The sequence below is a fragment of the Phalaenopsis equestris genome, unplaced genomic scaffold (genome assembly GCF_001263595.1).
Source record: "Phalaenopsis equestris unplaced genomic scaffold, ASM126359v1 Scaffold000542, whole genome shotgun sequence".
Classification (NCBI taxonomy): Eukaryota; Viridiplantae; Streptophyta; class Magnoliopsida; order Asparagales; family Orchidaceae; genus Phalaenopsis; species Phalaenopsis equestris.
In genome coordinates, this window is record NW_018164982.1 from 1 (window position 1) to 22,284 (window position 22,284).

At 35.2% G+C, this 22,284-nt stretch overlaps 1 protein-coding gene across 1 annotated transcript; it reads right to left on the reverse strand.

Moving 5' to 3' along the window:
* Positions 1 to 5,164: 5,164 nt before the first annotated feature.
* On the reverse strand, positions 5,165 to 21,975 carry LOC110029038 (ATP-dependent 6-phosphofructokinase 2). Its single transcript, XM_020731148.1, has 2 exons — positions 21,298 to 21,975; positions 5,165 to 6,136 (listed from the first exon to the last, which is right to left on the reverse strand). Exons 1-2 carry the CDS (start codon positions 21,850 to 21,852, stop codon positions 5,315 to 5,317), a joined length of 1,377 nt encoding a protein of 458 aa, XP_020586807.1. The 5' UTR covers positions 21,853 to 21,975; the 3' UTR covers positions 5,165 to 5,314.
* Positions 21,976 to 22,284: the final 309 nt, after the last annotated feature.

A 22,284-nucleotide genomic window follows, 5' to 3' on the forward strand; every position in this document is an offset into this window, starting at 1 on the left:
TTTTTTTTTTCTGTTTTCATCATTTTTCAGATATTTTATTTTGTTGAGTGCAAAACCAATGGATTCTATTTTAATGTTTTCAGGAAAGATGAGCTCCAGAAATTTATGGACATCCCATAGAATGCTATGTTACTGTGGACTAGAGACTTCCTTTTTGAGGTCACACCAGACCCGCAACTACCGTCGATACTTTTACAGATGCCCCCAAAGACTCACAGAACAGCGTGACTTCTTCTGCTGAGCTGACGGTCAGGTCAATTCCACTACTAGAAGTGATTGCAAATTTATAGCACTATTGGAGGACAGTTTACGAGGAGACATCCATCATCTTCATGTTAAAAACAATATCATTATTACTTTACTTGTAATTTTATTAGTTCTTCTCTTTTTCTTAACAGTTTTGATACTCACTGTTAAGTAAGTGGTGTATTCATACTTTTGTTAATTTTTGAAATGAATTTTTGCTTCTGAATTATCAAATATGTTGTTGTCATAGTTCTGTTTTAAACAACTTCACAAAACAGGGGCAGAATGATCATTTTTACAGAAACAGCTGTCCCACAGCTGTTCTAATACAGCTCTAACAAACAGACAGCCAGCTTCCCCTCAACAGCTTCCAGGGGCAGTGCAGATGCAGCTGAAAAGCTGAGAAGCTGTAGCTGGGCCAAACAGACCCTTAAAAGTTTTTGTATCCTAAATTTTCATCAGGTTGTTGACGTGTGATGTTTTTAGCAATTTACATTTCTTGTCGGATGGATATTCACGTCTCTATGACTGAGGGGCAAACTAGGGTTAAGCAACGTATAATATTTTTCTTACATTTTCTTCACTATTGCTCTAATTAACTTTTACGCTTATTAATAACTTCATCAACAGTAATTTGTGCCTTAGCGTGATGAATGAGGTCATCATATGAATCAATCATCTCCCGCACCAAAGATGAGTAGGAAGGACCAAGGTGTAATCCTCAAAAGAACACACGTCTCAGTAACTCTAGATCTACTTATGGGATTTGATGAGCTTAAATGGAGAATTATAGAAAATAATCCTTCAGTGATTTCATCCTCACTTTAATAGATCCTGGAGAGGAGTGAGACGAGTTTGTAATGATCCTTCAATTTGTAATGAATTGCTCCTCAAACACATTAGTGCTCAGTGAGTAAAACCATGTGTGTGCTTGTCATTTAAGAGTTGTAGGAAAAACTTAACATAGAAGAGCATCACGAGTTCATTATATATGCATGATTTTTCTAAAAATGATTCATATTTTCGTATGGTTTAGAAGTCCCATCATAAGCACCAATGCTCGAAAAATTAAATCACATTGAAAAGGGATGTTAATCAATAATATCAACTAGCATAGAAGACACTTGAGATCCTTATCGAGTTGAGAAAAGAGTTCTATCCCTCATAAGGACTTCATGGACTAGATGCCGTAAATCATCATGAATTTTGTGAGGTCGAGCTACATCCTTCACAAATGTCGGAGGCTTGCTACTAAGCATTACTGCATCAAATGGATGATTAAAGCTAACAGTGTGCAAGAGTTTAGCTTTCTGAAGTGGAGCTTCAATACGCAAGAGGATATTGATGTTGCTATGCTCCTTCTATTTGTACAACCAACAGTTTTCAAACTTGACATAGAAGTCAAAGAATCTCATTTTGAAGTTACTTCATTCTTTGCACTCAATTTTCAAGTGCTACAAGAGAAGTTCCCTCAATAACAAGATGATGTAATTAATTGTGAAATAGAGTAGATACTTCTCTTCCCAAACTTTAAGGTTGCACCCTAAAATGATGGTGTTAGAGCAAGAAGTATGTGTATTGCACTTTGATATCGATGAAGCATAGACTTCTACAATAAATTTAATTTCTTATAGATGTCACACCAAACTATTGTGTGCTCAAAAATTCACAGCGGTAGAGTAATAATTTAATGTTTCACCATTGTGTGAAAATCCAACACACATATAGATAATTGAGTAAGCAATAGGAGCAGCCACCAAAACTCTTTAAATGAAAAAATTTGGGAAGGAAAAACAAATAGACCTAACACAATCAATATGATTCATTAAGTTTTCAAGTGAAATGGTAGACCATATCGTGAAAATGGGTTTGGGTTGTAATGTTACACCAAATACAGTGTTTGTATGTACACACTATATGGAAAGATTCATTGTATTCTGAATATAGCACTCGAGAGCAATTGCCACCAAAAGTTTTCATCTAGTCTTTAATACATTGTGCTTAAGGTACATCGTTGTACCGCATTCAAGTATACACCATTACCCAACAAAGTTCTTCATTACTCAACAGAAAACTTCATTACTTGATAAATTCCACAAAAGGTGACGAGCAAGGGGTGGTCGGTGGCAGTTGGCAACAGCTGATGAGTGGTGGTCGGTGACTATAGAAACGAGAAATTATTATCGAGTATTCAATTGATAACAACACTAAAATTAGGTTCATTTTTCCTTCTCCCCCACCTCTTAAATCAAGAGATGGGGTCTATTTATAGGTTCCTAGGGAGGGGCATTTCTGTTATTTGGCCAATAATTCTCATAACCACCTCATTGAATGACCTATGTTGATTTCCCTTAATCATAGAAGAATTTCCTATAGATCGAATGACCTTAATGGCCTTGGAATCCAATGAACTTGGACTCGTTGCATTTATCTTATCGAGACGCTTAATTTGATTATAAGCATGTCAAATTTGGAGTACATTTAACCCTTTCAAATAACCAAACAAAAACCTCAAAAAGTCATTTAATGGCTTGATCAATCCTTGATTTGACTCATATTAGATCAATGTTTGTATCATTGAGATTATCTTGTTGAGCGACTGTACGATGTTGAAATTAGAGCTCGGTGATTTTTAAATTACATTTGAATATTTCTTGCTCAAAAAATGCCTCGAGATCCATACCAAATGTCTCTAAATTCACGTTGAATGACGAAATTAGTTGATGATGGTTCAAATCTAAATGTCACCCTTTAGTATACCTGGATAACTTTTGGGCCAAAAAATTACTAGCTTTATTAAATTTCAATAGTGTCAATTTATGGATTTGAAATATCAAAATAATCTTTTTAACTTCAAAATGCTCAAAAAAAATAGTAAAAGAATACCAAGATAGGATTTCCGTGAAAAGATCAATTCAGTTGATACTTATCCAAATTTTAATATTTGAATATTAAAGTTTGATATTCGTCGAACAATTTCTTTTTTTAAGAAAATGAATAAATATGAAAACTCTAAATCATTCTGAATTGCTCAGGAAAAAAAAGCAGTTGCCATCAACACTTCAAAGAATAATTAGGCATTAGATTTCCATAGCTATTGCTTACATTTCATTTATTAAAGATTCACATGCATGCCACATATTCCTATGTTTTTAAATTCCTAATATATAAACAAAACTAATACACAAGTAATGAAGCCTTCTCTTGTTCACACATCTGAAATTTCTTAGCATCTCCTAAAATAAATAACACTATAATAACACCATAAAATACATAAATATAAAATTTATCAGATAATTATTTCATGCCCTAAATAAAAGCTTTTTTTGATATGATATACTTTACTCCAACATTAATACGTCTTAGACATAACAACAATCAGCATAAGTTTGCGAGAATTATATCATTGTTCTCCCAATAACAAATTGAGACAAGCACAAAAAACGAAATACAAATGTCAATAGCAACAACTGCACAAACAAATTTTGGCAAAATTTGTAATTGGTGCATATCTTAATAATTATTTTTATTAGAAACCTGTCCAAATATTTTAAGAAGGAACAACCTGTCACTTATTTGATTTCTTTTCACTTTATTTTTGTAAAGCTCGCCAAAATAAACAGAAATTTCTCTTTATATATTTATTTTCTTAAACTAAACTTGGCAACGATAAAAATAGAAATAGCTTTTTCTCGTGTTTTTTTTTTTTTTTGGCAAGTTTTATTATTATTCTTTAATTTTTACTATCTAAGTCAACTTACATAATTTTTTGAGATATTTTTTCAACTTTATCTCAGTTAATTTATGAATAAATTTTATCCATAATTTTCATATTCTTGTCATATAAATTGGCACCAAAATAAACACAACAAAATTATATTGATAATATATTTCTTATTTACATCAATAAATTAATTAAAAAAATCAATGTAAATAAGAAATATTTTAGCCATATAATTTTATTATCTTTACTTCAGTGCCAAATTATGTGAAAAGAATATAAATATTATAGATGAACTTAATACATAAATATCTAAGAAACGAGAAAAAAACAGTTAAAAAGATGAATAGTTTGATGGTGCATATCTTAATAATTATTTTTATTAGAAACCAGTCCAAATATTTTAAGAAGGAACAACCTGTCACTTGCTTGATTTCTTTTCTCTTTAATTCTGTAAAGCTCGCCAAAATAAACAGAGATTTCTCTCTATATATTTATTTTCGTAAACTAAACTCGGCAACCTTGGCAACGGTAAAAATTGCTTCTTCTCGTGTTTTTTTTTTTTTTTGGCAAGTTTTATTATTATTCTTTAATTTTTACTATCTAAGTCAACTTACAATTTTTGAGATATTTTTTCAACTTTATCTTAGTTAATTTATGAATAAATTTTATCCATAATTTTCATATTATTGTCATATAAATTGGCACCAAAATAAACAAAATAAAATTATATTGATAATATATTTATTATTTACATCAATAAATTAATTAAAAAAATCAATGTAAATAAGAAATATTTTAGCCATATAATTTTATTATCTTTACTTCAGTGCCAAATTATGTGAAAAGAATATAAATATTATAGATGAACTTAATACATAAATATCTAAGAAAAGAGAAAAAAACAGTTAACAAAAAAAACCAAAGCCCCAAAAAATAGACGGAGAAAAAAGGTCAAAAATTTTAAAAATAAAAGCTTAAAGTAAAAACTAAAAAATCACTAAAAAACTGAAAACACATTAAAAGATTAAAGCATAAAGATAAAATAAAATAATTTCGCTAAAACATATTTCAAAAATAAACTACTAAAGACTGGTCAATTTTAATGGCGAGTTTTAAAAATAAAAATTAACAAAGAGAACCCATTAAGTTAAAAAAAAAAAAAAAAAAAAAAAAAAAAAAAAAAAACTAGCCTAATTAAACAAGAGATGAGTTGTTCACCTTAAAATGATATTTAAACATGTTTCAAACAAAATAATTATTTTAAATGTGTCCCAACTAAAAAACTTTGCCAAAATTATCTAGCATGATCGACGAGTAAAAAAGGCAAGCAAATCTTACCGGGCCTTAAAATTGTTGAAAATCTGGTTGGTTTGTCACTGATCTGAGCCACGCCCACTTGTGATCCTTCACATCAACCACATGTTTCGCTGCAGCCACCTCCTCAATAGGAATATAAGCATAGTTCCCATTAATTTGACCTGAAACAAATCCAGTATAGCCTGCCATGGCGCCATGAATGGATGAATGAGCAAGTAAAGTGCAGTACAAATTGTCAGTAGCATTTGCAGGAACTGCTCGGATCATATAGGTCGGATCAATGTACTTCAATGTGAAGAGCTCTCCAGGATGATCTCTCTTCCACCATTTATTCAGCTCTGACTTCAGCCATGGACCCACATCCAGGAACACCGGATTCCCAGACTCATCTTCCTCAGCTTTCTGTGATGCAGTCCTTGGTATCAGGTTCTGTCCAGCACCCTCAGCCACAACAATAACAGAATGACCATTCGTCTTCAGTCTCTGATCAAGGAACTCAAAGAGACCACCTTTGCCTTCCAAGTAGAAATCAACCTCGGGGATAAGACAGCAGTCGACGACACGGCTGCTAAGCGTTGCATGAATGGCGATGTGGCCTGTGCTTCGTCCCATTAATTTGACGAGTCCGACACCATTGACTGCACTCTCAGCTTCCACATGAGCAGCATTGATAGCGTGCATTGCGGTCTCAACTGCAGTCTGGAAGCCAAAGGAGCGGTCGATGATGCCGATATCATTGTCCACGGTTTTGGGGATGCCGGTGATGGAGACATTAAGCTTACGGCGCTGAATCTCGTTGAAGATCTTAACTGCGCCCCTCATGGTACCATCTCCACCAATGCAGTATACCTGAGAAATTGTAGATATAAAATCAGAAAAGGCTGGCAAGAAACAAACATTCCAGAGATGGTATAATAGAAGTCAAGAAAAAAAAAAACTGAAGCTTATATCTTTTGAAGCAAGCTGTGGAATCTTTTCTATGTCATATACTCAGCAACCGTAGTACATAAAGCAACTGTAGAATGAAGAAACAACTTCCAACATACTGAACATCCTATCAATGTGAATAAAAAACTCAATTGAAGATCTCCGCCTATCCATACCACTTGCACGATATGAGTCAATGCAGCGTACACACAAAACTACACTAGATGGTTGCCTTTCAACACCAAACTAACATCGATTGTGTCCTTCAGAAATCTCAAACTACGCTTCAAAGCCTGTCAATGACATTTCTAGATCATGCATAAACCTACTTACAACACCAACTACTTATATAATAACTTGTCTAATATAAAGTCTGTCCACTGCACTAAGGAACCAATCATATATTTTTCCTCCCTTGATCATCTTTAGAACACTGACCTAGACTCAACTGAAAGTGAGATGCGATAGGTAGACTTATCAGTTTGCTAGACTCAACCCCGAAATTTCTTCAACACCTTCCGAACATAAGCTCCTTGCAAGAGGCCATTTTTTTCAGATGTCTTCTAAGAAAATCCTCATGTAAAGAATTTTACGAGTTCCATCACTCTTTCATTTAGAAATGTTTGAACAGTTGAAACTTCATTCTATTAACCTCAATCTGACTAGTAAATGCAATCAAAATACTATCAATATATAAAAACAAGTAAATAAACTCATCATTGATCAACTTCTTGAAATATGCACAATGATCATATTGGTTCTTCGTGTACTCATGTCCCCTTATTAACTAATCAAATTTTTTATATCACTATAGTGATGAATTACTTCAACTCAAACAAAAATTTGTCCAGTTTACAAACTAAATCACGACTACAACATCAAGATTTTCTCTTGCACTTTTCCGTGTAGGAATGCAGGTTTCACCTCTCGAGATGTAATCTCATTCTCAGCATCTTCCACCTCTCGAGGACTATCAACATATACCTCCTGAGCTGCAACTGAAACACATGCCTGAGTCGGAGCAGAAAAATGAAGTTGCATCAAACATCAACTTCTGCTACATATTTATACCCAGTATAACTCTCTACCTGCTTTGAGTAATAATATTTAAATGAACTTCCCTCCCTGTTAATGACAACTTTCATTTCTAACTAATCATACTTCTTGAAGACTTGACTACACGCCTGAAACCAATGAATATAGCCTTCCTTACTCGTTCAGTTTATCATTCTACACATGATCGTACTGGACACCTAAAAACTCTCATGTGTTCATAATCTTTAGCGGATGCCTTAACCGCGTCTCATTTGGGGTCTTCCTCCCAGTTGTAGAAGGTAGCCAATTCACCAAGTGAACAATTCTATGGTCTCGATTCAATAGATTCTTTCTAGTCCAGTATTGAATAAAATACATCGAACTTTCTCCACCAAAATCAGATTCCTCTGCTCTGTCTTCCGGTTGTGTTGTGGTGTCTTTTGAACAATGAAGTGGTGCTCTATCTCAGTCCTCTAACATTCTTGCAAGATCACATTCGAAATGTATTAGCTCACATTATCTAATCAGATACACGAAATCTTTTACCAGTTAAAGTATCAGTCCACTACTTCCAAGTTATGAAAATCTTTAACATTATGCTTTTTGTGTTTCATGGAGTACACCTAAACATAGTATCTCCGCCCACTAATTTTGTTTATGTCGAGCCCTAAACATCTATATGAACATACTAAAATATAATTTTTTTAATTGTGGTTGACAGTCCCAAAAGATACACATCTTCTTGCCAAACACAATGTTCAAAAACATTAAATTTGCAACTGCTTGCTCATTTGATCAATCTTTTCTTCACCAAAGCGTGAAGTGAAGCTTCTCCAGTATGAGCTAGCCGCATATGTCACAACATGATGACATTAGAAGAATTATCAGCAACAACAGCCGTTCCAGTTACCGTACCACCCTGAATATAGTATAGATTATGATTAAAAACCATCATAAAAATCATTGCTCTACAGCATATCCTCAGAACTTCTACATCAATTTGCTTTGAGTCATATCCTCAGAACTTCTTTCAGATATTTGTAATATGTTTACCATCAGCCAGCTTTCTCAAAGCACCATCATGCATCCTAATAAAGATACTACATATACCAATAGTACAACAATCTTGATTGTTGTCCATAATCATTGCACCGCTATCCAACTATTTATACGTACATAACTACTCTTGAAAGGGGGCAAATATGATAGATAGTATACGTGTCCAGAATCCACCACGAATCATTCGTAAATAGTGTAAAAAATTGTAGATAACAATAAATTTAAATTCGCCTCTTCGCATTTGTCCATAATGAAATTAATGTCTCAAATGAAACTTCCTTTCTCTTCACTTTCAGATTCGAGTAATCTTTCTTCCAATGTCTAATATCTAAACAGAAAACACACTAATTTTTTTCAAAACTGCCCACAAGACGACCAAATTCAAGAGGTGTCGCTGTCACAATCTTTGCCCAATTCTTCTAATTCTTCGTCTCAAATATGCCACATTGATTTGTATGTGCTTCAATTGATTATATCATTGCGGACTCTCTGTCCTTCGAAGGAACTCATGATTCATCAGTGTCACAGTCACTTTGTCATAATTCAAAATCTCATTCCCATAAATGAATGTTCTTGTGAAACTTTCGTATTCAATATAGGAGAAAATTTAACAAAAAAGTGTCATATCTTCATCTTCAATCTCTTTATCTAAATTTAACAGATCTGTTAACAGTTTTGTAAAGTCATTTAAGTGCTCATCAAAAATAACCACCAGTCTCATATGAAATATGTTAAGTTGGCGTTTCATATAGATCGATTTTCAATGCTTTTCGCGAGGTATTTGTTCAACCATATTTGATCTCCAGAGTCCAGCAATTTTGGATCAAACCACTAGCAATCTAATTCATTTTCAACCTATCTCTAACAACTTTTCAGGACATTCCTCGCTCCTACTGCAATGCCACCAGAACATCACGACGGTTGGCCAGACCATCCGACCTGAGCTCACCCAGATTCCCATGACCGAGAAGCTGACTTGTGGGAACACTGCCTTTCGCCGGTTGTACTCCAAATTTGCGAGTAAAATAACATTGGCAACACAAACCGAATTTGGAGCTGTCAAAATCGAACCTCGCTTCAATCATTCCAGTCGACTCTCAAACCAAAAATCACACGCTCTAACACCGATCGTTTTGTGAAAACAATGCAAAAGCGTAGAAATTTGCATAATAACATCAATCAATCAATCAATCACAAAGATTTACATGATTCGGCATTAAGTTGGTTTGCCTGCGTTCATGGGGAAAGAGATTTCAATAGCACCGGATGAAAGAGAGAAAAAAAAGGATTACAACTCAACACTACTCCTCAATATTCACCCTTGAACATTAAGTCCTTTCTCATATGAGAGGCTTAGAGCATATAAGAAAAAGAACAAAAAACAAAAAAAAAACAAATCAATTTAAAAAACCCATTAAATAAAACACCTCAAACAAATATCTACTAGCAATCTTGAACATTGATCAAGTAGTAAGTATTGATCTAAGTACACCAGTCAGGATCAACCCTTTAGCAAATGGGCTGTCACAACCAACTAAATTTCTTGAGATAGTTGTAGAAGACTTAAAACCCTCAATTTGTCTCTTCTTAACACCTATTTTCATACCAACTTTCAGAAAAGTTTCTCTCGTTATGGTATCCACACCTTTCATTGCAATCATTTCTTTCCAATAGCAATTACACCTTCGACGGACTGCTTGCAAAAACACTGTATTTCCATTGGAAGCAAGTCTTATGTCATGCTGAGTGAGAATTTTTTTTTTTTTCTTTTTGCAGTGGCTCCACGGGCTACAAGAGAATTCCTATAAATTCTCGTAAAGCAATGATCAACAAGTCCATCAGTATATATGAGATAGTGCGCGTCTTCATGAAGCACTTCCTACCCTATTTCAAGCCCTCGGTGCGTAATCCACTTCAACTATGGTGAAATTGACATGGAGCTGTGGTTAGAAGCATCACTAGCGATAAAAAAAAAACCGTATAAACTTAACAGAACTTCGCCTCATCCAATCAAAACTCTGTCAAGAATCGAGTTCCCTAAGCATCAGAATCAGTGAGAAGTGACTTAGAGTCCGTTTGAAGCAACTTAAAAATGCGTTTGGAATTTAGAAAACGCCGGCAAGGCGTTTGATTCGCGCATTCGTTCAACGTATTTGGACACTTCGTTTTATATTTATATTAGACGTGGGTCGCGGGATCGACCCAACGACCCGCGTCTTCCCATCTGCGTTCGAGGTTAATTCCTCCTGTGACCCTCTCCTTTGCTCGACTGTGTTCAAGGATCCAACGCTCGACTGCATTTGAAGATCGGCACAGGCTAGGGCATCACATCTCTTCTCTCTCCATTACCTTCTATAGATCTCCCTCTTCTCTTATTGTCCCAGTTTCGCCGAAGCCATCACCTTTCATGACCGAACCCGTGCGATACATTCACTATGTAAGCGAAGCGAGAAGGCAATAGTGAGATCACGAATACAGAGACCCGAAACTCCCTTCCTCCTTCTGTTCGCTCTTACCCGCAACCGGTGAGGAAGGTAACCTTGATTTCAGATTAATGAATTCATGCAATTGTTTTTCTATTTTTGCGAAAATAAAAAAGTTATTTTGCTTGATATTAGATTATGCCTCAGTTGGTGTTTTATTTCAGTGCAAATAATGATCACAATAGATCTAGAGGAAGAAGTTTTTCAAGTTACTATGAATTGTGCCAACTAAGGAAGCTGATATTGCGAGAATCCCATCACTTAGCCAGCTCTTAAAATATGAACTAAAATCGCGAGTTCTTAAAATATGAACAAGAACTGCCTTTATCTCAAAACGTTTGAAAAGGGTGTGCCTATAAAACTGATTAAGCAAAGGATTTAAGTGCTAACTCTTAATTCAGATAATACGATTAAACTATATTTTGCATTGATTTATATGATCGTAATAATGCACATCAAGAGGTAATTAAATTATCTTAGGAAAATTTGAAACCCAGAATTCTTAGAATGCTTACTCAAACCGGAATTATTGAAGAGCAAGCAAACCCCATGAGATGATGCCAAACCTGATATTTGAAAATCTTAGTAAATTAATAAAATTAATTGGGGACAAATAATATGTACGTTTTGAGTATCTTAATGTAGATAAAATATGTGCACTATTCTTTCAAGTCAATCTTTGTTTATTACATATATCATGATATTTTGATGCCTGAGGAAGGTAAATTTGTGTTATTATGAAGGTTAGAGGGTTTTAACCACTTAAGAGCCAAAAGAAGATGAAATAGAATAAAAAAGATTAAAACTAACTCACACACGCCCACCGTGGAGCGCTCTCGCGCCTAGCTATCATAAAAGAGCGCACCCGCGCCTATATTGGGCACCCAAGTCCACTTATCCCAACGAATCGCGCCTGCACAAAGCCAGATTGCGCTCTCGCAACATCCAAACTCGGAGGTCACGTAATACAAAGAGCACGACATAAGCGCATTGTAACCTAGCTGCACCCCGGTCAACTCATCGCCCCCGCACCCGCACTCTCCTGGAGGTTAACACATCCGTGCTACTTAGACAACGCACCTCAGCACCGGTTAGCTAAAAAGCTACAAGCCGCTTGCACACTCGTACGCAGAATTCACATTTTAAAAAATTTTCTTGCCTTGTGAGAGCTTCATCTATAAAATTAACCATTGGACGTGACTCAAACCATGTAAAGGCTGCTGGAGGCTAGGGCTTCAAATAGAAGACAGATCAATTATTTCAACGGAGCACACCCACGCTTAGCCAGAGTGTGCCCTTGCAGATGTCAGTCATCAAATTAGAAGTTGTCGGTCGCCGAATGGATATCCCGACGCCCGATTTTTAAAGAGGTTTAATTTAATTTATATGTATATAATTTGGAAAAGGTAATATTTTTTTTTTTTTGAAAATACGAGACTACACTGACCACATATCCTCAATAGTTTAAATAAACGAGTCTAACACTGCAAGCAATGCATCTATCCCGAAAAGTAGACACTACTTACTAGTGAGGCTCGATTAAATAAACTAAAGAATTTAAGACATCCATTTAAGTCTGCAAAAAAACCTTTTTTTATGTTAACCGACAAATTCACTTATTTAATATGAAAATTAAATAGTTTATATTAAGCTGTGTTCATAAAAGTTTCTTATAAGGGCAAACCCTTGAGTCGGGGAGATCTCGTTAGCAACCGTGGGTTAACTCCTCCGACAAACTCACATAAATTCAAAATGATATTTTAAGTTTAGTGATATTTTAAAGGATTTATGGTTACCTTTGAAATAATTTGTTAATTAATTTTTTAAAAGAGTTTTGATTTTTTGCAAGGTGCACGACCAAAATTTGGAAGCAAAAGTAAATTGCAGAAAGTAAAATGACAGAAATTAAATAACACTGTAAAAGCGTACCTGACATCTTCTCAACATTCCAGCTGAAAGATTAGCTTTTACAATATGTATATAATTTTGCAGAAATTTCAATAAATCAAGAGTTAATGAAGGTGTAACTAACAAACTATCAAACTATGACTCAACGAGTCCCGAAATGATCTTAGTGAATGACTTTAGAACAAAATATAGCAAGTCCAATTTGTCCTTCAAAATATCCAAGAGATTTCAAAGGGTTCGGAGAATGATCCTGAATCGCTCTAAAGATCTTTTGAAACATTTTGAGTTCATTTTGAACTTATTATTATAATATTCTATTAATCATACCAAGGTCGAATTAAAATTACCTCATTACTTGGTGAACCTTGACATTTTAATTATCCCAAGGACAGGGTAATCAATTAATTAGTTGATATTTTACTTAAAAGTTATGTAGGTGGATGCCCCCAAAGAAAAATTAAGTCATTAAAGATTTTGTACCCACCACCAAACTTGGGTTTGTAGTGTTTATAGGTGTTCAGCATCAATTATGCTACTTTTTCTAAAAATTATTAAATAAGTTTAAAAATCAAGCCTAGATCACTACCAAGCCCTTAACAATCTCAATGGGAGAATTTGACATTATTAAAATTTTAATTTATGTGATATGTATTTTTATTGAAAGATCATATTATATCCAATTGTGGCCCTAAAACAAGTTAGTTATCATCCTCCTAACCTAAGCTCATTATTTCAGAATCAATTGATTTTGATTAACTTTTAAATCCTGATAGTTTAGAAAATTACAATTTTACTCTTATCATGGAAAGGTGATAAATTGGTCACTACCCTTTAACTCATTATATCTCAATCATACAAAAGTGTTCATTAAGATCAAAGTTACCCATTTTTCCTTTTGGTTAATTCTAAATTTTGATTAAGGCACTAAAATTTAAAATTATCATTTTGTCCTTTGGGCTCTCCACTTCATAACTCATTAAGCATAATTCAGATCTTTAAAAATTTTAGAGTACCTTATTCATGAATTAATTGAAACATAAGAGGAGAGGAGAAAATGTAGTTTTTTTCAAATTTTAATTTAATTTAAATAACTATTTTAGCCTAGAAACAAGATTTTCAATATTAATTTATTTGATCATAAAATCTTTAATTATCTATTTATCCACGCGGTGTCACGTCAACATATGCATCTCCGAAGCCTTCACGCAACGTTTTCTGATTCGGCGCCGCCATCTGACTCAGCGCTGACTCAGCCCGCTGTTCTGCTCCGTTTTCTCATCTAACGCTCCGCAACCATTAGATTGATATACGTGTGAATGGACGACATTCGTTCATCGTCCCCGATTAACTTAACTCATAAGCCGTTAAATTTCAAACCATAAGATCTCTCTCGATACTCAACCAAATCACATGGGTTTGTTCCTACACCTTAATCTACTCATAATGAACACATCCATACAGTTACAATGTTATGAAATATAGTTTATACGCATGGAGAATCAAATTAAGCTCGGTTTGAGGAGAGAGTTCGATACATTTATCTGAGAGGTGAGGCCTAAATCAGATAGTTGGAGAAGCTTCGGAGGAGTCCAAAGAACCTTCATATGAGCTCCTATGCTGTGGTGAAATGTCTAGGTATGATTTTGATTAATGTGATTTTCAGGTGTTGGCCTAAGGCTATGCTAGAGGCTCTATGTGATGGGGGTTTTGTGGAGGATCAACTCCTCTCACTCTGAGGACGGTGTGTGCACAATTAATTTGAGTTTGGTCGACTGTGGAAGTGTGGAAAAATGTGGCTGGAATTGCCTAAGATTTTGAACTCAAAATTGAGCTCTCACTTCTTGGAGAGTTTATGGAAGCAATTAGACAGCATTTCCTCAAGAAAATTGACTAGCTCTCTTTTGGGTAATGGAGAATGTGGGTTTAAAAAAAGGGGGAGAGGGTGGCTGGCTGGGCTCCAATTCAGGTGTAATTAACTGTTTATATGGAGGGTTGAAGAGAGCCAAAAGTCAATTGAAGCTGGCAAGCTTGGATGGGTGAAATTAGATTTGGATTTAGGGAAGGTGGCCCTCGGTTTTGGCTCCTCCGACGACTAGGGTGGCTGGCCAGGGCAGAGAAGGTGCTTAGGGGGTCAGGTGAGCCAGTGAGCAGTCTTAATGGTAATTAATTAAATTGGTGATGGCTTTTGGCAAAGATACCTTTGGCTTAGTCATTTTAGGAAGGAAATCTATTAATTTAAGGGACCTTTGGTCCATGGCTCATATAGGGTGGGCTAGGTGGGTCTAGCCTGGTCACTAGTCCAAATGGTGGTTGTGGTTGCTTTGGTTTGGTTTGGTTTGTTCAACTTTAGCGCATGGGTTCAATTTTGGGTGAACTTGAGGCTTAACCAAGGTCAATTGAAGGTTCAATTTGATGTAGAAAAATGTTAGAAAGAGTTTATGATTCAAAATTGGGGCAATTGGATAGGTGTGGAATTCAATTTGGTGAAACTTTAGCTGAGAGTCAAATTGGGGATTTTGGGATTGAGTTTAAAATTGGATTCAATTGAGCTTGGGTTTGGTTTCAATCAATCTTGGACATAATTAATTTGAATTTAGAACTGAAATTGGGGAAGATTGAGATCAAATTGGTGGACATTAAGGGTGAATTAGGGTAATTGGGCTTTTAAAGACAATTTGGGGCTTTTAGTCAAAATATGTCAAATTGATCAAATTTAGCTCAATGGAGTGGTCAAAATTGATTTTGAGGATATTTGAAATGATTTTGAAGGTTTTGAGACAATTTGGATCACAGGGGGCATTTTTATAATTTTGGCAAAATGAGGGGTGTTTTGGTAATTTTACAAATTTTGGGGTAATTTGGGTAATTTCAAAGGGTTTGAAATGATTTAAGGACAAAGTGGGGTATTTTGAATAATTTTGAGAATTTTGGTCAATTTTGGGATTTCAAGGGTAATTTATTAAATTGCTTAGATTTAGAGGCAAAAGGTTGAGTTGAGTATTTTGAAAAAATTGGGGAGTCAACCACCCTACTTGAGCTATGGACAAATAGAATCCTCTACTTTGGGTCCTACATGTACTGATCTTAGCTAAACCCTAGCATAGGGCTAGTGGCTTAAGAAAACATCAATATGAGTCTCTCAAAGGGTTAAGGGATCAAAGCTACACATGTTTGGGTTTAAGGTTGTGAGTGAAAGTTTAAAGTGCAAGTGTGTGTGTGAAACTGACCAAGACCACACCACCTAGGGTTAAAACTTAAGGTCAAGCAGTCCTATGGGGACTCCCCTTGAGCTCCCCTACATTGACCCCACCTACTGAGCGCTAGAGGTTAGAACTATTATGTGGAATTTCAAGTTAAGCAAATAAGAGATTAGAATTTTTAATGATGAGAGTTTCGTTTCTAATCCTCTAGAAATAGTTAACGGAAAAGTCTTATGGCTAGACCCTAGGCTACGAAGGAGGAAACTAAACCTCAACCAAAAGTGAGGTCAACAGCAACATCCGAGCTCAGCTGTCATGAGAGACAGAGTACGAAATTGCTCTTCGTAAATATAGCAAACTTGCGCCCACACCAATTCCCCCGCATCCCTCGCTTTCTTGTAGAGTAACGCACTTGAGTCCCTTCTGCAATGCACCCGCGCCAAATTGGCCAAAAAGCAGCACACCCGCGCCGCGCAAAGGTGCGAACGCACCACTACACATAATTCACATTTGAAATTTTTTTCTTGCCTTTTGGAGAGCTTCACCTATAAAAGAACCAATAAGCATGACTAAAAACATTTGGAGGCGAAGGTATCAGAGAGAGAAGAGAGCTCTTGAATGCCACAAGAGTTTTCTTTCTCCTTCCTCGAGGGAGTATAGCTTTAAGGGGTTTTTTTTTTGTATTTTCCTTGGTGTGTTTAAGAGGAATTGTAAGGGAGAATTCTTTGCTGGCGTAATGAGTATTTCTGAAACGAAATTATTATATAACATGATACTTCAATTGTGTGGAGAGTGAGTAATTTATATAAGTTGTTTGCCTTCAGTAATATATTGGTTTTGTGTGCTTTCATCGAGTAGCTAATTTTCTTTATGATTTACTTTTCAATTATGTATTGATTTTACATGTTTTCAGAGATTCGTTTTCTGACGCATGTCGAGTAGCTAAATTTTCTTTATGAGTTGTTTGTCTTCAAATATGTATTGATTTTGCATGTTTTCAATGATTCGTTTTCTAATTTATAACACATGTTGAGTAGTTAAATTTTCTTTCATGCTTCTATGATCCAAGGCTAGTGTTCTTCGTGATTTTTCTTGTATGTGTTTTCCTCGTAACGTATTTTGCGCGTATCATATTTGCATGTTGTTAGGTTAACTTTTTGATGTTCGTTTACTCTTGATCTGACCAATTAAAAGTTAAAATATTTTATGAATTATGATTCCCGCACATTGTGTTATGGAGCTAGTAAGTTGAAAGTTGACCACAAAAACCTAGTGAAGTAAGCATATGATAATTAAGGTTTCGTAATCTATAGAAGGAATTTTTAAAATCCTGAAAAATGTTGTTTGGTGCTTACGAAAACACAGACTTATTAAACTGTATATTAAATATCAATTGACACATGCTTGCGTGCTTAGTCACCTTCCTCACGGCAACTTTTCAGCCATTAAATTTTCATACCTTATCTCATTTAATCTTCATGTTGCGGAGACTTCAAATTCAACACAAATGCATGGTTCATTAGATTAGAAGATGTAGATTAAGAATGTTTTCAAGCTTTTATGGCTTCTACCTATTATGGAGCTGATATTGCACGAATTCCTTTGCCACGAAATAAAACCATTCTTATTTGTGAAAACAAAAAAGAACATTGGATTTAACAACAACGAATGAATAAATAATATATTGATGGAAAAATGCTAGTGTTTAAATATCATCCTTAAGATAAGCTTTTAAGATGATAATTGCCCATCTATTAGTGTATCCTAAGACAATTCTACTCAGTTTATAAGTACTATCAAAGTCAATAGTTAATCTAAAAATGATTGTGCAAGCAAGTTACAACTATAGTTTTTTTTTTTTTTTTTTTTTTTTTTTTTAATTAAGTACAACAATTGTTAAAAAATGAATGGCAATAACACAATACATGAGCATTGTATTTGTCACCTTATTAAATAAGTAATAAAAAAAATGTTTCTATGGTTGAGCTTCATAGAAAAAATAAATAAATAATTTTAGAGACTTTTTGAAAGCACTATTAAATAAGATCTATCATTGGATATACTAAATATAGCCAAACAGTTAAATGCAAGAGTTCAGCGGCTTTGTAAATTTTCAAATTTAGCAGGCCCAATTTTTGTCTTTGATTTGGCATAAATCCATATTTAAAAAATTTTGGGGCTGGGTGGATTTAACGGATTTAGGGATTCCTATGGGCAGCCAAACAACCCCTCAGATTGAAATGGTATTTGGCCACTCGTATATAAAATCTAGCATTGAACACTTAGGGCACGCTTGGGGTAGCTTATAAGTGCAACGGCGTTTTCAAAACGCCGCCTACCTGTTTGTTTCGCACGTCCCGAGAGATTATATGAAAATAGGATTTAATTTTATCCATTAGACGCAGATCGCGAGGTTATACTCGCGATCCGCGCTCGCACCCAGCTTTCGTCCCTCGTTTTACGCCTCTACCTCTCTCGCTCATGAGAAAACCTAGCCCTCGCAGCCTAAGCCCAGAAGCTTCACTCTCCTTCGCTGAAAGCCATTCGTTGCTCACCGTTGCCGAAAGCCAGGCTCGTCTCTCCTACAGATCCTTCGTCGCTCTCCTCCGGGCGCCCTCCGTCCTCTTCTGTCGAAAGTCAGGTATATTCTCCCCTAGCTTAGTCGTTGCTGTCTTGTTTTTGGTTGTGACCGGAGCTATGATTTTATCACTTTACTATTGACATTTGTTTGTTGGAGGCTCTAGGATAACAAGTCTTAGCTTTACTGCTCGAAGTCGTTCGTTGCATTTTACTAGCATGCCTCTTTTCTATCTATTTAGTTGTAGAATGTGTCTGCTCCTTTATTTAATGGCCGCATCTCTGATTATCTTTGAGGAGGTTTTTGTCTTCATTCAATAATAAAAAATGTCATTTAATTGTGGTTGCTACTGTTCCTTTATCCAAAAGAATTTGGATTCACAATATTACTAACTTTACTAAAAAAGAAATGCCATTTAGGAAATGCCATTTGATTATCTTGGCAACAAATTATTCAAAAGCAAAAGGAAAACACTTCAGTTTGAGCTGTTGATACAAAATATTAAAAATAAGTTACAGTCTTGGGAGAACAAATTTTTATCTTATGGGGGCAGAATGGCCTTGCTTAAGAGTATCCTTACATATATACGTCTTTGTACAGTCCAAATTTTACAAATCCCTTCCACTACAATCAAAATAATGGAAAGAATGTTTAATAAGTTTTTCTGGCATGATAAAAGTGCCAAAATCAGCTGGAGCACCTGGAGGAAAACTTGTAATTCAGTTAATCGGGGTGGATTGAGGTTCCAATCTCTCAATGACTTTATGGATATCAATTTCTTAAAGCTATGGATGAAAATTATAAAAGCCGATTCCTTATGTGCACCAATTCATGGCTGCTAAGTAGTGTCATAAGGACGCATTACTTGGATAGCATTGCTAGTAAGCTTAATTTCTACAAGCCTACATAGTAGGAAGAATGCACATAAACATCATTAGATTTGTTAGAGTAAACTTGAGAAACATTGGATCAAGATAATGTAGATGGGAGCTCCAACAAGGTAACTTGCTTGGGGGTGGTGCACATAGAATTTATTGGTAAGCTGCTACTTTTATTTTCTTCTCCAGGAATTGCTAAATCTCCTTTGGTTCCTGGAATGAAGCCACACTCACTGCTATAAAGCTGTCCATTGTGTTTGGTTGGAGATCTGGAGTTGTGTTGATTGATTCACTTATCTTATGTAAATGTCTTATGGGTATCTCTAACACTCCTTAGTTTATTAATTTTGATGCTAATTAGATCCTCTCTATTAGTATAAGCTGTCAAATAAAACGGGATAGAGAAAATTAATAGTATCACATTGTAAATGGGATAAAGGTAGATCTTCATTTTTGCTGGATGTAATTGTTGGAATTCTGTACCCTGTTATTTCCTTGCAGGTACTTAAAAGAACCTTTTTTATTTGCCAATTTTTTTCTTAATAATTATAGTTTTAGAATCCAGTAACTTTCTATGCTAGAGCACTCAGATGCTGATTTTTGAGCTAGGTAGCTGCTTTTAGCATGTTCTTTTGCTTCAACATAGGACTACATTACTATATTAATGCAAGCCATTTCACCTGATACTCTGTAGTTGTATCTTTAATTTTCATAATTTATCATCAGTGGTGAGAAAAGTGGGTAATAGTGATGTGTTCAACGCTCTAGAATAGCTGACATTTGACCTAACGGGGCCTGAAATAAAATGCATACCCGTTACCAACCTTATCATCTATGGTTTTATTGAGAGCCTAGCCTATTGTTGTGTTGAGCTCTTAGCAATTTGGTGAACTAAAACTTCTTTGTTTCATCGTTAATATCTTTTCATGCACGCTCCACTCCATATGGCCAGGGAATAAAAAAGACCCCCTCTAGTTTACATTGTTCTTGTTGTGTCGTAATTTGCGCTTTGGACTCTTTAAAAAAAAATTTGCTAATGGAAAATGATAAAGGCATCCTTACGGGTATTACTACACCTGGGACTATGGTTTGCTGCTTTAGCAACCATGTGTTTCATCAAATTTGCATTTTTGTTATGTAGTGAGGATATGACAAATACAAATACTTTAAACCACCATTATAATATGCTTCTTTGAGCTTAATAAAATTAATAGTATCACTTTAATTCGCATGAGATGTTACTATTACATTTTAAATTGAATGTTATAATTCTGTTACTAATTGTAATTTCAATATATATTTTGGTTTTAATTTGGTATCTTGAACTTTATTTTAAGTGAAGTGTGCTGCAAAATTTTGTATTGTTATGAAATTACAAAAATGTCATGCAACAAATCTATATATATGTTTTTGTACTTTGTGTTAATTGTGGTGACATGTAAATTTGTTATTTAATTAAATTTAAATTAATTTATTTTATAATTAGTGTAAAACGTAAATTATTTATTAGAATTTATGTTACGCAGAATTTAAAAATAATTTTTTGAGAATTAAAATTGAGAATGTCTGAATGAAATTTTGCATTCAGTTGTTTTTCAAAATCACAAACTAAACAGTCAAGCAGCTTATCCAGAACAGCGGCAGAATTGTTATTTATTCAAAATAAGCTGTTTTTCAAACGCAAAAACCAAACAGTCAGTCAGCTTATCCGGATCAGCTGCTCATCAACAGATTATCAGGATAAGCTGTTTATCAATATAAGCTGAATAAGCTGCAGCTGCCCCAAACAGACCCTTAATGTGCATTCCTAATATTGTTGATATTCGTCTTTCAAATAATAGAAACACTTAATATGTAATAGATATTTTCATACGTTTAAACTATTTACTAAAATCATGTGAAAAGTAAATAAAAAAATTGGAAGGGTTCCCGGTAACCTCACCTGATTAAACCCATTCTTCTCAATCGCCCCCACGATCTTCTCCAGATCAAAACCTCCCCTTGACGTAACAAGGGCAGTCCCTCCCCTCAGATGCCAATTATCAACAACCTTCGGATTGAGCTCCACAGTTTCCGCTGAATAAAACCCTCGGTACCCGGATTGCACCCCAAAGATCTTACGAACGCCATAGAGGTCCCAAAGCGAGACAACAAGCTCTCTTATAACAGTATTAAGCCCAGGGCAGAGGCCGCCGCAGGTAACGATGGCGGCGCGCACGGCGCCAGAATCGAATCGGATAAACCGGCGAGGACCAGCACGGTGATAGGCAAGGAGGGGAGAGGAAGAGGAGGAGGAGGAAAGATCGAAGATGATTTGGCGGAGAACGACGTCGGAGGAGGAGAGGTAAAACGAAGGGCTAGGGTGATAGTATGGGGATTTGTCAATGGGGTTTGGTAGTGTTGGGAGATCGGGAATGGACTCAGATAGATTGGGGATTGCTTGGAGTTCAATTGGAGGGAGGGAGAAGGTGACGATTGGAGAAGAATGAGATTCCATGGATTGGTGCGCGGGTTGAGAATGCGCTGTGTTATTAGGGCGATTTCATTATAACGTTGTGGGGAGCGATACGGGTTTTGATAAGGTGCCGCGTGGGAGATGGAGAGAAAAAAATCATTAGCGCTTACAAGTGGCAAAAGTGGAGACAGAAGGGCATGCTGCGCTGCCGCGCTACAGAATGAGAGAAAATTATGCTTTCAATTTTTAATATTTAATTAAATTTAATAAAACATTTATTAAGTAGTTCAAAAAATATAAATATTAGAAATAGAAAGTATTATGAAATTATATATATTTTTTGATGTTACATATTCAAATATCCAAAAAATTAAATAATTGCTAAATAAAGTAACTGAATTTAATAGAATTACAATTTTACTTTCCAATCATAAAAATAAGGATAAATTTTATAGGTTTTACACAATGTAGATG

Excerpts from the sequence above, each read along its gene's own strand:
- LOC110029038 (XM_020731148.1), bottom strand. The coding sequence starts at position 21,852 with ATGGAATCTCATTCTTCTCCAATCGTCACCTTCTCCCTCCCTCCAATT. Across the intron at positions 6,137-21,297 it reads AGAAGAATGGGTTTAATCAG|GTATACTGCATTGGTGGAGA; the intron begins GTGAGGTTACCG and ends ACAATTTCTCAG.